General features: G+C 36.2%; 1 protein-coding gene across 1 annotated transcript; it reads left to right on the top strand.

The window, feature by feature from the left end:
* The first annotated feature begins 2,022 nt into the window (after positions 1 to 2,022).
* LOC121876789 (cytochrome c oxidase assembly protein COX11, mitochondrial-like) lies at positions 2,023 to 7,289 on the top strand. The gene is made up of 4 exons (XM_042382183.1): positions 2,023 to 2,539; positions 4,618 to 4,773; positions 5,280 to 5,447; positions 6,592 to 7,289. Exons 1-4 carry the CDS (start codon positions 2,144 to 2,146, stop codon positions 6,730 to 6,732), a joined length of 861 nt encoding a protein of 286 aa, XP_042238117.1. The 5' UTR covers positions 2,023 to 2,143; the 3' UTR covers positions 6,733 to 7,289.
* Positions 7,290 to 14,853: the final 7,564 nt, after the last annotated feature.

The raw sequence follows: 14,853 nt of genomic DNA, 5'->3' as shown, positions 1-14,853 counted from the left end.
CCGGCCAATTCAGTAACTTCTGCCCTTTCATTTTCTCCAGATTTATTTTCCGCCAGAACGCTTAAATCGGGAGTTGAATCACAAATACACTTACTGCATTTTGAAGTGAAAATATAAATAGAATACAATAATGAATATGGCAGTGACCATTTTGGAAAAAATGCAAATTAGTGCAGTATAGTCTACAAAACCGGTGATTTTTTTTCTAGATTTATGCCATTCAGCGGTCATTTCTAATACTCGAGATGAACACTATATAAATTATCTTTTTCGTTTTTAGTTTTCCATAATTACCTGGACTTCTACTTGTAACGTAATCGAACTACCTGTAAGTGTCTATAAATTGAATGTATTTGGACTACATTTAATATAATTGAACATGAGAGCCAAACGTAACCGGACTGGGAAGGAGCAACTGGGTCTTGAGTAGTATTTTGGTGGGAGATGAGGTCATGTTTGTAATAAATTTCACGAAAAACAGAGATTCGATAATTGGTGACCCAGCAATACAGTAACTACACACAGTCTAGGGTCTACGGGACAATGTGTTTTGTCATACATACAGTCCATATATAACAGTGTATAAGATAATGTATCTGTAGAAATCATATTTATGACTTCACTAAGATATTCTCTCTTTTTTTTTCGTTTTATTACATAGAACACTTGCATAGTGGAAATAATTTTTTTTTGTGTGTAATGAGTGTTCAAGAAATTAAATTACTTGAATTTCCAACATAATGTTTATTGCTATCGATACTTACAAATAATTACAATTTGCAAATGATGTTTATTATTTTTGTTACCTTTATCTCAGACATTGTATCATATATGTTTATATTATAACCTTTACTGACACTGAAGCAATAAATCCAAATTAATCGTGCCGGTTTTTCAAATATTTTAGAAGTATTGTGGTTTTTTTTATATAATTCCTTCTATAATTTAAGTAAAATTATGTATACTAGGTATTTTGTTTTTATGGATTTTCTTAATTTATGTTGATTTTTGTACAAATATAGTATAAGTGTTTTAAGAAAATCTGGATCTTGTGTTGCTGGACGGTACAGGAACCAGAGTTGCCAACTTAGCGACTTTGTAGCTAGATCTAGAGCTTTTAGTTTTTTTCTAGCGACATTTTAGAGCGATTTGCGACTTGTCTCAAACCTAGAGATATCCACAGAAATCTAGCGACTTTCTGGATACTTTTGGACTGTCCATGAAAACTCAGTTTTCCTAATTTCGAGCCATAATATATAGCAACGGGGTTACAGGGACAATAAATAATAAGAAAAGTTTAATACATTTGAACGGGTCGTGGTACAGAAGGAGGGACACGTCTATTTCCTGATCACTTGATGTCAGCCCGTGTCGTTGCCGTGTCGTCATTTATTTGTCTATTACCTTCGCCTTAGTAGCACCTGGGTAACTTACCTCTTTGTCAGATATGCAATATGAATTTCATTAATACGCTAAATTTTAAAGAATATTAGCAAAACATCTTATAAAATTAATTCTATCAAGCCTGCGTGGTTCCAAACTTGTCATCCGCGTCCACCATGGGTGACCCATAGACTCCATACAGTTGCCCCGACACTGTTCACCCGCTTTGCCAAAAACCATCAAGGAAAGTTTCCGCTTGTTTGCATGCTGTTTATTAATTTGAACCCTTCATAGTCCCAATAGAAAATGGGTAAGCCACAGTATTCGCAGCGATTTAGGAAGGAATGGCTCAGAGATGACAGATACAAAAATTGGCTTCTGGAGGTGCCAGGAGATAATAAAAAATGATTTTGTAAATTTTGCAAGTGTACTTTGTCTGCTAAGTTGTGCGACATTGAAAAACACAAAATACAATAAAAAACACAAGAAAGCAGAAGAGCCGTTTAGTGCAGAAAGACAGACAATTTTACCATTCAAGAAACTTGGGAATAATAGCTAGCGACTTTCCATGGAAGATTTAGCGACATTTAGCTACTTTTAGGTACCAGCCTAGCGACATTTGAAAATCCGAGTTGGCAACACTGACAGGAACACCTCCAAGTGTAAATAAAAGAGTAACACCGTGATGTAATACAGTGGCTGTGTTCTATAGTTGTGTTTTAGTAGCCACTTGCTATATTATCAGCACAAACTGTTCATCATGTATAGGTCATTAAGAACTGTCACTGTAGTGTGTTGTGATACAGGAGCCAGGACGCCTAGAGAGTACTGGCGTCTCTTACAAACTCCATTACTTTGTGTGTCAAACAGAAGATACGCCTACAGTACGTTCTTCCCCAAACAGAATGTGTCGACATTTAATCTCGTGAACAAATTTTTATCAGGCAAACCTGTAAATATAGTGCCATTGATGCGTCACTTGAGCATTGGTGTCCAACGACAGCAGAAATCTGAGGAGAAAGAGCCTAGTGGTGGTACAAAAGCCAGCTTCATCAGTCGAGGAACAAGATCAACACTTTACTATATAGCTGCTGTATGGGTACTTGCTTTTGGGCTAAGCTATGCAGCAGTGCCCCTTTACAGAATATTTTGTCAGGTATTATATCTTGGTTATAGTTCTTTTGCACATTGGTACTGTAATTTTAGTAAAGGTGGAGGAAACGGTTCTCACCTAAAAGAACTTATGGAATTGCACCATAATTTTAGAGATGTTATTTGCATGGTACTAAATAAATAGGAAAATCGATACAGCAATGTACAGAATGTAACAGAACCTGACCTAACCAACCTAACCTTACCCAAACAGAGTATTAGGTTTTATATCTAGAAGTGGAAGTAATAAGAGTGCGGAGGTCATGTTGCAACTATATCTTGCGCTAGTCAGGCCGCACCTCGATTATGCTGTTCAGTTCTGGTGCCCTTATTATAGAATGGACATCAATTCACTGGAGTCGGTGCAGCGAAGAATGACAAAAATGATTCCGGGACTTAGAAACCTTCCATATCAAGATAGATTAAAGAAACTAAACTTGCATTCCCTAGAAAGACGAAGAGTGCGGGGAGATATGATAGAAGTATTTAAATGGGTGAAAGGAATCAATAGAGGAGATATAAAGTTCTTGTAATATCCGAGCAGGATAGGACTCGTAGCAATGGATTTAAGTTGGATAAGTTTAGGTTTAGGAGGGAGATAGGATGGGACTGGTTCACAAATAGGGTGGTGGACGAGTGGAACAAGCTTAGCAACTTAGTAGTAAGTGCTAGGATGCTGGAAAGTTTTAAGAGGAGGCTAGATAGATTCATGGACGATAGAGAGTGGTTGTAACTCTCGACAGGAGCTGCCATGTACAGGCCAACCGACTTATTGCAGACTCCTTGTGTTCCTATGTTGCTAACACCCTCTGGACCCCCAAGCAGAGGTAGAAAATAGCCTTAATCGTGAGATCCAGTGTTACACTGAAACAATTTCAGTAATGTCGGTTGAATGTCACTTCCCTGCCGCATTTTTGACAATTGCACGTCCTTCCTAGCGGTCTTTAACATGGTCTTGATCCTCAGGAAACATAGACGGCTTGTGATAACTTAGGTGTTTTCCTGTAGATGATGCCATAAGTGTGTGCATAAGGCAATGTATCTCCGACTGTCCTTGTAGATTATGCTTGTGACTTGTAATGGTTTGCTTTTTTATAGATTTTGATAAAATATTTCATTTTAGTTAGCTATAGGGAAGGCAGCCACCATTAGTGGAAGTTCATGTTCATTACATTCTATTTTTGTGCATATGGGGAATGCAGGAACCCTTAGCCATTGATTAGATTAACTCCTAGACTTCGGTTCATGTCATATGCCATGTGCTTACAGGGTTTTGGTTCATGGCATATGACGTTCAGTAATTTCGTGGTACTGTTTGAATCAGCACACAGACTTGGCTAGATTATGTTGCCAAGTAGGCAGTTATCTTTCACTCGCTCCCTTCTCGGTAGCTTTTCAGTTTTGATGGAGGGATCTCTCCCTTCGACTTTGTGCCTCACCACATGTTTCTGCTCCTAACCCCCAAGTGCAAGTATAGTAGGGGTGTTCTTAACCATTCAGCAGATTAATGATCAATTACTGAAAGCAATAAATACATAAGTTCATGTAATAACATAATACTGCCCACAAATCAGTGTTTTTTTTACTTCGTACTGCCAACCTTACCCCACTGCTTTACACACACACTCATGGCTTCACACACATTCTAGACTCTTCTTAGTCCTGGTTATGCCAACCTGTAGAAAGGATATATTTTGTTATATCATGCATGACTAGTGTGTAAGGTTAGATTTGTTTAAATTTTCCCTTATGTACAAGCATGGGGGTGGGGGACACATGCCTACTGTAGCCTGATGCCAGGGGGGTTAAGGAATAAATAGCTTTGTTTTATACATATACTATACCTGCTTCACATTGGAACAGGCATCCATGTGTCCAACCACACTAAGGCAATGTAATACCAATTAAATATTCAGTTCTTTTATTGTTAGGCAACCTTGGTTATTAGATAGGGTAGTTTTCTGTAGCTTGAACCTTTTAAAACCTTGTTTGTAGTTAATAACTACATGTTTGTCATTTACACAAACATGTGCAAACACACACACACACACATGCTCATGGGTACTCTTGAACAATCAACAGGCCTACAGCTATGGAGGAACTCCCCAAGAAGGACATGATGCTGAAAAAGTTGAGTCGATGCAAACGGTTGAGAGTCGAAAAATCAGAGTCCGTTTTAATGCAGACACAGCAGCTTCCATGACCTGGAACTTCAAGCCTCAGCAGAGTGAAATTAAGGTAAGTTAAGATAATCCAGTGTTATTTTTTTATAGGTCATCAGACATGATAAAAAAATTATAATTAATTGGAGTAAATTTTACTCCAATTAATAAATTGATGCTCGTGTAGCATGGCAAATGGCCATAAAACTTTGATGATGATAGCCATCTTACTCCAGTACAATAGTGTGATGGGAGAGTGTTGATTCATACATTTTCCATTTTTAAACACTTCATGCTTAGTTTCTAAAAATGCATTACCTGTTCGTATATTATGTTTTTACATCTGAAGATTTGTATGTTGGAATACAAAAGTTGGGTATCTTGGCACCTTGTTGTGGGAGGAGACACAACTGGTAAGGCAGCTAGCACACGAATGTTAGCTAATTAGTGTGTGTGTTGCTCTTAATTGTGGTCATCCTGCACTATAGTGGTAAAGGTTGTGCAAAAGTAAGAAAAATAATATGTATTCAAACAACTAACTTCCTCAATATATAGAGTCTTCTGTTATTTTTATTCAAACAGGTTCATCCAGGTGAGACTGCTTTAGCATTCTACACTGCCAAGAATCCTACAAACCGTCCTGTGATTGGTGTGTCAACCTATAATGTTGTTCCATTTGATGCTGGTCAGTACTTCAACAAAATCCAATGCTTTTGCTTTGAGGAACAGCTTCTAAATCCCCATGAGGAGGTTAGTAGTGAAACACAATTATCACTGTAAATACTTTCACATTTTCAATAATTATTTTTATTCTTCTGCCATGCTATCAAAGATAAACAATAGGATGTACATTCCACCACGATTATCACTACCTCAGCCCCAAGGTGTTGTAACTCTACATTTTGAAAGAAAAATTGTGTACAGTACTACCAAAAAAGGACTACAGTATCTTACATGATCTGATTGATAATTTTTTTGAAAAACCACATCGCGATGTTAAGAGAATACTATATTGTACTGAAATACTGTATTGTACTGAAATACTGTACTTCATGTACCATAATTTAATGTCAGCTTACTAAAGAGAACGTTTTAAATTTATCTTTTACAAACATACTAATGAAGGAGTTATTACACTTGCCCTGAGTCTGTATTATTTCACATCAAATTTGATCATGTCTACTTCCTGCTACACTTGTCTGTGGTGTCTTATCTTACCTTCATAGCATTGTTTCGTTTGGTGAAAACACAAATTAAATACTTGGCTTATTCTGTATAGAAACTAGACATTAAGATCTCCAGCTGGCTGATGTTTCACCTGTGAAATGAATCTTGATAAAATCACACAGGAAAATGGAAACAACGGAGTACCTTAGCTTTCGTCTTTATTCAAGACATCTTCAGAGGCAACTGGATTACATGGACAAATAAAACAGTTATTCAGTATTAAGTAGTACAGTACAGTTTTCTTAATCTTCAATAATTCATTGGTAATTCTGAGTATTTCTTAATGACTGTCATCCTCCATATACTACTGTACTACACATTGTGAACCCTCTGAAAAATTAGCAGAGCTACCCTTGACATCTACTACATCTACTAGAAATACAGTACATGTACTGTACTCATCAAAGAATTATATATATGTTATTTTCACTCCTCTTCCACTTTTGTATGGGATGGCTTAAGGGTACAGCACTCTTAAAGAAAGGGGGAGATGATAGGGGAGTGCAGTGTGAGGCAAGTGTAGAAAGCAACAAGAAAGGGATAAGACAACAGGTAGAAATATGTTTGCATATCCACAACTTATAAATACAGTACGTATACAAATTGAAGCCTCAGCCTTAAGAAAGTGAACTTCAGTTCTAGTAATCCTTCTGTGTTCATTTTCCAGGTACACATGCCTGTCTTCTTCTACATAGACCCAGAATTTGCTGATGACCCAAAAATGCAGAATGTGGACATCTTGACGTTGTCTTACACATTCTTTGAGGCACGAGAGGGGCTCCAACTTCCAATGCCTAAATTTGCATAGTAGAATGTAAGTGAATTTAAAGAACTGTAGTAGAGTAACATGGGTATGGTTGTAGAACAGGGCTTTCATTATAAACTGGTTACTGGTCAAAATCTCGTATTCAACCAGACCACTTCTAATTGTTTCTGCATCAGAATTTAAATTTATCTACTGATTGAAAAATTAAACCCACCATAGGTCATCTCATCACACACTACAGTAAATTCATGTTATCACTCAATCTCTGTAATTTTTTTACAATTTTCTTAAGTTATATAGCAGGTGGGCCAGGGGCTCCATGATCCCCCTGCCTCTAAATGTACTCTTTGGACCTTCTAACTAAACATCTAGTGAAAAACCTGATATTATGTGATGAAGATGTAGTTGACGAGTCATAATTTTGATTACAGTATTTATATACTGCACTCTATTGTACTCTGATTAATTTTTCTGGTTCAAAATTAGACTTAAAAGGTCAGTGCAGGTTAGATTGTGGAAGAAATGTTTGTATTCAATGAAACTGTAAATATGTACGTATATATAATTGTTAATTAAATTAAAAGAATTATATATCCAAACCCCCTTTTTTTTAATAATCAAATTGTATTTTTCTTATGTAAGTTTAAATGCAATTCTCAATTATCCAGAGTTTCTTATAGGGAATGGGGATACAGTCTGGTGGCTTTGGGATCATTAACAGACCAACCATCCAACGGTTGGTTAGCTGATAAGTGGTGACATGATAAATTAGGCGGGCAGTTCCAGAAATTTTCCATGGGGTGGCATACATACACAAAGGGTACCTGGCATACAGGCGAGAAATTGCTTTTGGTATACTATATGTGTATCAACACTGTTGTAAAATACATACAGTACTGTACTACTACTGCCCAGACAGATTTAATTCCAACAAGAAAAATATATAAATAAGAAGTGAAATATCATATACTAAACGTATCATTCTGTTAAGTTACACATACAGTCAACCATAGACAATAATAACAGTTTATAGATTCACTGGTTAAGTCAAGCGAATACTCAAGACAGTTGTAAGGTTGGAGAGATGTCAAAGATTGGCAAGTACCGAAGAAGGTAGGGTGTAGTGGGGGTTATTCCTCCCGTGGATTTTTTGTTTTTTGTTTTATGTGGTGCATTTTGAGTAAGGTCCTGTGAATTTTTGTATTTATTTAATTTCTTAATTTTTTAGTAATACAGTAATTTATTTGTTTGCACAAACCTTTGAGAATTCACACTCAATATGATAAAGGAGTTGGACAGAGTAGAGGGTTGACAGTGGGGTGTAGAGAGCAGGTATTATGTGGGCAGGGCAGTAGGGGAGATGTGGGAAGTGAAGGAGTGGTGGGCAGGGTAGTGAAGGATGATAAACAGTCCTTCTTTATTACTCTTATTGAAGGAGTATAGGGTTGTTCTCCATCTATATGTCTGTCTATCCATTTAGCAATCTATCATTCACCAGTTTTATGCTGCCTTTCATTGTACTTCCACTCATTATCATCAGACTTGGCAAAAATTTTGAAAATATTTTGATGACACATTAATTGGTTTATGAATCGAATCACAAAGGCCCAGTTGATGACCATTATGTTTTCCTCTCATTACTCTTTACACAGAAGCACCATTGAGGAATTTTTCCTATGACTTGACAGAAGAGTAGAAAAGAGTAAAATGATCCTTTTCATATTAAATGGTTTTTGGATAGGATAAAAATTGAGTGTACTGTACTATGTAGATGGTGGGGAATATATATTTTATGGTAATATAGTATACAGTGTAAGTAGCTTTTGTGTAAGTTTTCTTAATTCTCACTCACTCTGACGTTGTGTGTTTATCTCCTGAGGTAGGTGTTATGGTTTAGTGCTACAGATATCTAACAGTGACTGGCAGTACAGTTTTTGTTTAGTTTGTGTACTCGTGATCTCAATTCAGATAGCTGATTGTTATGCCAGTTGATACAAATGTTTTATGTACAGTACTGTACTTGTTTTTTTTTTATACCTTTTGTTAATGTAATATTATTTCCTCTACTGCACATTCATTTAAAATTCAATCTACATCATGTTTACTTTTTAAGAGTAAGTTTTGAAGCAGTTACCCTCTCAGCCTTTCATTAATTTTTCCTGTTTTATTTATTTTATACTTTTGCATACAGATAAAGCTCTATTTACGATTTCGCAATCTACGATAATTTCTATTAACGATGCTGTTATATTAAGACCACTTCCCTATTTGCGATGTAAACAAAGTCGCATTAACGATATTCATCGTCCCACCAACTCGGCATATGGAACACATCACTTACTTCATTTGTCAGCTGAGGCATCATCTACCTGAATGACACCTTGTGGCCATCAGGTGAACTACAGTCCAGCCTTTGTTTCTCCTTGGTTACATGTGTGTAAGAATGGAGCTCAATGTTTAGCGGTCATCATCGGTGTTGTTATTTAGCATCGACTTTTTTCTTTTTACCTTACAGTGAGGAGACATCACTAAACTTCACATTGTACTTTGTTTTGGTGACAAGTGATTTTTGCTAGGTTTTTTGTGACTGAAAAGTGTTTTGCCTCTGTTGTTGTGAACACGAGGTGAGCAGAGGTAGTCCGTATCATTATTTTTTTTATTGTTTTTCCTTAAAGTTAAAAAGTTTCACAGTGTACTGTACTATACAGGTACAGTACAGTATGTGTACTCAGTTATAGTGACTGTGAGGTGATTTTGCTCTGTGAAGTGCTTCCCCTGCTTTAGTGACTGAAGTGTTTTTGCAGTGCCTGTGAAGTGCTTTTCTCTGCTTTAGTGATGCCAGGAACCTATCCTATTGAACCCCATGTTGTAATGATCCTGGTTACGATATTTTGACCTGTGACAGGGTTTTCAGAAACCCAACCCCATCGCAAATAGAGGTTTACTTGTACTTACCATTTTTGTCACTTGTAAACTTACTAGTTGTTCAAGTGACTGATCCCCTTCAAACTTTAACCATCACCAGTCTCTTGAATTTACTGTACCTTGGTGTGCACCAATGCTGGTCTAGCCTAGACTTGATAGAATTCACAATTAGGTGCTGTCACAATTTACACAAGTAGCATGTTTCTTAAATTCACTACTTGTCTCCAAAGAAGTTAGGCCTGATAGCTTCCTTAGCTGTTATTGTATCTCTCCTCACCTTTCAGTACAGTATCATATTTGTGGCATTTACCTTCATTCAGTTTGTTTAATATACCACCACCGAAAAGGATATATTGATACTAATGATATATTGTGTTGTTGGTTCATTTTATTCACAACATATGTACAGTAGTTCTCTGCCTTAACAGAAATGCTACAGGAATACAATGATTTTATCTGTGGCCTACACACACACACAATGCCATTTACATGTTAACATATTACTCACATTGGCACTGATCATAAGTCAACATCAATCTCTGCATGAAGGTTTGATTATATGAAATTTTAGTGCTGTACGTATTGTGTCATCTACTGGATTAATTTTTTCATCCAAATGATCATGGCCATATTACATACACATAAGAGCACCAATTATTCGACTCCCTCCTCATTGTACACAAATGCTGAATAAGCATTTAACAAATTAGCTCTCCTGCAAATACTGTACAGTACAGTATTTGCACTCTTTTTCACCCCCCCCCCAACGAACTCCCATTGTTGTTGCCTTAGAATAAGCATAAAGTTGCAGCTTACCTTTATAATTGTATTTTGTTAGGAAGTTATACCCAGAATGGAGAGATTTTTCCCAGAATTTATCAGAAATGCCAAAAAAAAAAAAAAGAGAATAAAAGAAGCTATTGTTCTGGGGATTGAAGATTCCAAGTACAGTACAATAATGGAGAGATTACTATATATACAGACACATTACAAATCCTGGAGTTAATTCAAGCCCAGCCAAAGCCTTTTAGATTCGTTTTACCACAGCCACTTTCTCAACTCGTGGAAATTTACCGACATACCATACTGTATAACTTATCCGTAACGAGGTACAGGTCGTTCCTTCTCAGGATTTTAGTAAAAAAACTGTCCATCGGCTAAATGAAGAAAATCTGATCTGTAATGCACAACTCACAACCTTCTGCTCCTAACTCCCAAACGTCCTTTCGGTGACTTGAGCAGAGCATCAGTTAAGTTTGTCATGGGAAATTTCATTTAGTATCTATTTTTTTCCTCCTCCCTCTCTACTCTCAACTTTCCTCTCTGTCTACCCCCACCTTTCTTCTCCTCTCTGTCTACCCCCAACTTTCCTGTCCTCTCTGTCTTCCCTCCTCTAACAGCAAGGGGGAATATACACCAGCACTACTTAGCTCTCCTTGATGCCAGCCCATACTGTTGACCATCATTAACATAGCTTGTGACTGGCTTCCTCGTATATGTCTGGTCTTCAACATTGTCCTTTTTACCTATTCTACTGTCAGGAAGGTGGTCAGGGTTCATATGATACACAATCACGTCTCGTTTGGATTACTCAGACTTATTCTACATCCTCTTCTTTTTCATGTGTTTGGTGGGTTTTCAGGAAAGTATATTTTAGAAATCCTTCCCCCACACACTTAGAAGCTTGTTCCAATATGAGGCTTTCCATGTAAATGCAGTTGACAAATTTTCATGTGTGAATTATGCGTACACTTCTCAGTACAGTATATTATTTATTTATACCCAACAGAGTGAAAATTTAGTTATAAAGTAGTATTGTATGAGCTTTGTTAGCAATGTACTGTACGTCACTGGTACAACAGTCTCGTATATCTCGTACCACTAAGAAAAGCCTAAGGATATATGTTTAATACAGATTTCCATTGTACAGTACATGTACTGTATATACTTTTCTACTTTAACTTAGGGTCTTAAGCCAGGATTTTGAGACAGATACTTTTTAGTGTTTAACTTCTGTGATTTTTATACTACTAGTATTTTGTTCTTTTATTACTTAGTCAGATAGCTTATCTTTATAACTGAATAAAAAAAAAAAAAAGAAGAAATTTGTAGTTTTACCCATCGGCCGGTCTATGGGCGAGATTTGGACCAGACCACCAGCCAACGAAAGGGTTAAAAGTAAAAAGCATAATACAGTACTGTGCTGTAGTTCTATTGACATTATTTTGGTTACCGGGAATTAAGGGGCGACTCATACGTATTTTGGTCATCAGTGTCACTGGGTTGTTTACCAGTGAAGACAGTGTCAACCAGTGCCTAAATAATGTTAGTAAAATCTATATTTTTCAGTTTTAGAGCTTAATATCTATGATGGAAGACTTGATGTGTGTACAGTGTACTGTATACTGTTTTTACCCGTATTATTCTAAAAAATCTCTCTTGTTTTAAACTCAGCTTGAACTGAACTGTATTATGAAACATTATAAATACTGTATCATATTCAACAGAAAATATTGACAATATGTTGTCTAGTATAAAGGAAGAGAATTTGAAACAAAAAATGTTGATAACAGAAATGTGTCACACTTAGAAGGTTTCTTGGTTCAGTGCTTCTAAAGATGGAACTTGAAACTAATTATTAAAAACTTTTTCATCTTATTGTGAAAAGTATACAGTATAATTATTGTTCTTATTTCTTTTAAGAGGAGCAGAACTTAAGTAGGGTATCAGTAAATTGAATTCTAACATACAGGGTATTTAAGAGTTATGAAGTACAGAAAAAGTATATTTACAATATTTCTTATTGTTCACTTTGGATTGGGTCTTGAATATGCCAAAGAAATCTACTAATGCTATAAGAGACTAAACTTTGACTGAGAACATTGTACTGTACTCTCAAAACTTTAGTGTTTCTGTGTGAAATAGCCCCTAAATGACTGCCTAGTGTCGGTGCTAGTGGAGTGAAATGTAAAAGGCAGAAGTCAGTGATGACCCTGACAAAGAAAGTTTTATTATTAGACAAGTTAAAAGATGGGACGAGTGCTGCCGCGACTGGTCAGTTGTTTGGGGAAGGTGTACCTACAGTAGTGCACTAAGGTAGTATAAGTTGCTATTTGCAATTTTGCCAATTCGCTCCATTTCTTGGAACCTATCCCTCGTGAATGGCAAGAGGGATTCCTTATTTAAGTCATCCAGGAAAATAGTTTACCATTGCATTTTCTTTTCTTATATAAATCATGTTTCACGTCTCTAAATTCTGATTACACAATCACGTCATGTAAAAAGTCTTTTATGAGAGTAAATTCTATTAACAGATTGTACAGATGAAATGTAGCAGTTGTGTTGGGTAGAGGAAGATAGTCCACATCATGGGAGGGGGAGATGGAGCAATACATTAAGAAGAGAATAGAGGATGGGGTAGGGGGAATAGAGAGGGCAAAATAAAATTACAGTACCTATAGTATAGTGAGAGACAGGGTTGGGTCAGTTAATTAATTTTTTGCCAATTAATCTATTAGTTAATTAACTTCAATTTAACTAGTTAAATTATTTAAAAGGGGCTAACTTGAAATATTGTATCTCCAAATTAATTAACTTCAATTAATTTTCTTTGCTTTCAGTTCTCATATTGATAAACAATAATTTTAACTTGGAGTGAGAGAAGGAGTTTGAAGGTGTGTCTGTATCTAGTTAAGTGGTTGGAGCTATTTTTAGATTTAATCTGTTAATTGCCATGTCTGGGAGGTCAGCCTTCACCACTTTAACTCTAGCAGGCACCCAAGGAAATTGAAGTATAGCTGTCACCCATGCATTAGTCAATCAGAACTCGGCTTAAGCATGGCAGACGCTGTACCCCAGGTCACTAGAGTTGGTGGTTAACTATGAGAATAGTTGTACATTTGTCAAAAAGCAGCCAGTTATGGTGCATTATTATTGTTTCATCTTATAGTATTAAAATATAAGAGCATATTTCCTTTATCAGAGGAGTTGATAAAATAACACACGGGGTATTAGCATGTCTTTGCTGTGAAGTTGTGAGGCACAACAATATTTACTCTCTTTCCTCTATGGTTCAGCCAGCCTTAGAATTACAAGAGAATTACATAAATTTTATCAGACATTAATACATACACACAAGCAGCTAAACATATATAACTACTGTATAGGTATATCAGTGCCCTTATTATTTATATCAAATAGTAATTCATTGGATTACTTACAAGAAAGGAATAGTTACTTGATTAACTTAATCAATTAACTTTTGGAATTAACAAATTAATTTTTAAAAATTAGATTAACTTTGTTGAAAATTTCCAAATTAACCGAGAGGCCAACCTAGAGGTACTTGTGTCATGGGTGTTCTCCCCTCAGTGAGCGTGAGGTGCTTTGGGTAAGATAAATTCACCAGATAACAATATTGAGATGGGAATAGATGATCCAGTGAGTAATTAGGAGTGGCAGTCTATGTCTGCCTAAATTTGGACCACAGCCTCCACCAAAAACTTCAACTATATAGGAGGGAAAACTTACAATCCTTGATTACTTATATTAATTAGGTCTTTCTGGATGAATGGATTTGGTCTTGCATATCCAAATCTTCATCTCTTTCAGCTTGATTTGGATACATGGACTCTTTTTTCCCTTCTCCCCTGAATGCTGCAGTTTGTTTATTGAATTGAACCTTTCCAGGATTTGTCATTTTCTTTTTTATTTGGTTTAACCTAAGCTTATTCAGGATCCTCTTTTAGCTGTATATTAGACTGTAGGAAGGATTTGATTTCATGTCCATATCCTCACTTGTATATTGTTTCACTGCAAGGTGAGGTCATTCAGTAAATCTTCTTGCTTATTTAGCTTTTTTTATTGAAGAATGTTGGTAAATCTTTTAGAGAAGAGGTTTAATATCAGACTATTTCATGGAGGTTCTTTAATATTTTGTGGTATTGGCTTGATAGTGTTTTTATTTAGGAGTTTTAATTTAAATTTCAGCCTTAGGAAGAACGTCTTTGGTGTCATTCTTCTTGAATGCTTCAGCAATTTTTTTTTTTATCCCGCCCCCCTCCCCTCCCCTCTGAGATGGGGAACATTTTGGTCATGTTCTCACATTATCACAGGGATGGCCTCAGAGTTTTACAGCTGTTTATTCTATTTTTACAATCTGTTGTTGAAGTTTTGGGACAATAATTAGACTGAACAATGGCATAAAGGAAATAAAAAAGGAAGAAACACAGTCCTTAA

Source organism: Homarus americanus, unplaced genomic scaffold (assembly GCF_018991925.1).
Source record: "Homarus americanus isolate GMGI-L3 unplaced genomic scaffold, GMGI_Hamer_2.0 scaffold50281, whole genome shotgun sequence".
In the NCBI taxonomy this organism is placed as follows: domain Eukaryota; kingdom Metazoa; phylum Arthropoda; class Malacostraca; order Decapoda; family Nephropidae; genus Homarus; species Homarus americanus.
The sequence above is the reverse complement of the archived record's forward strand: the minus strand, read 5'-3'. Positions and strand labels throughout refer to the sequence as shown.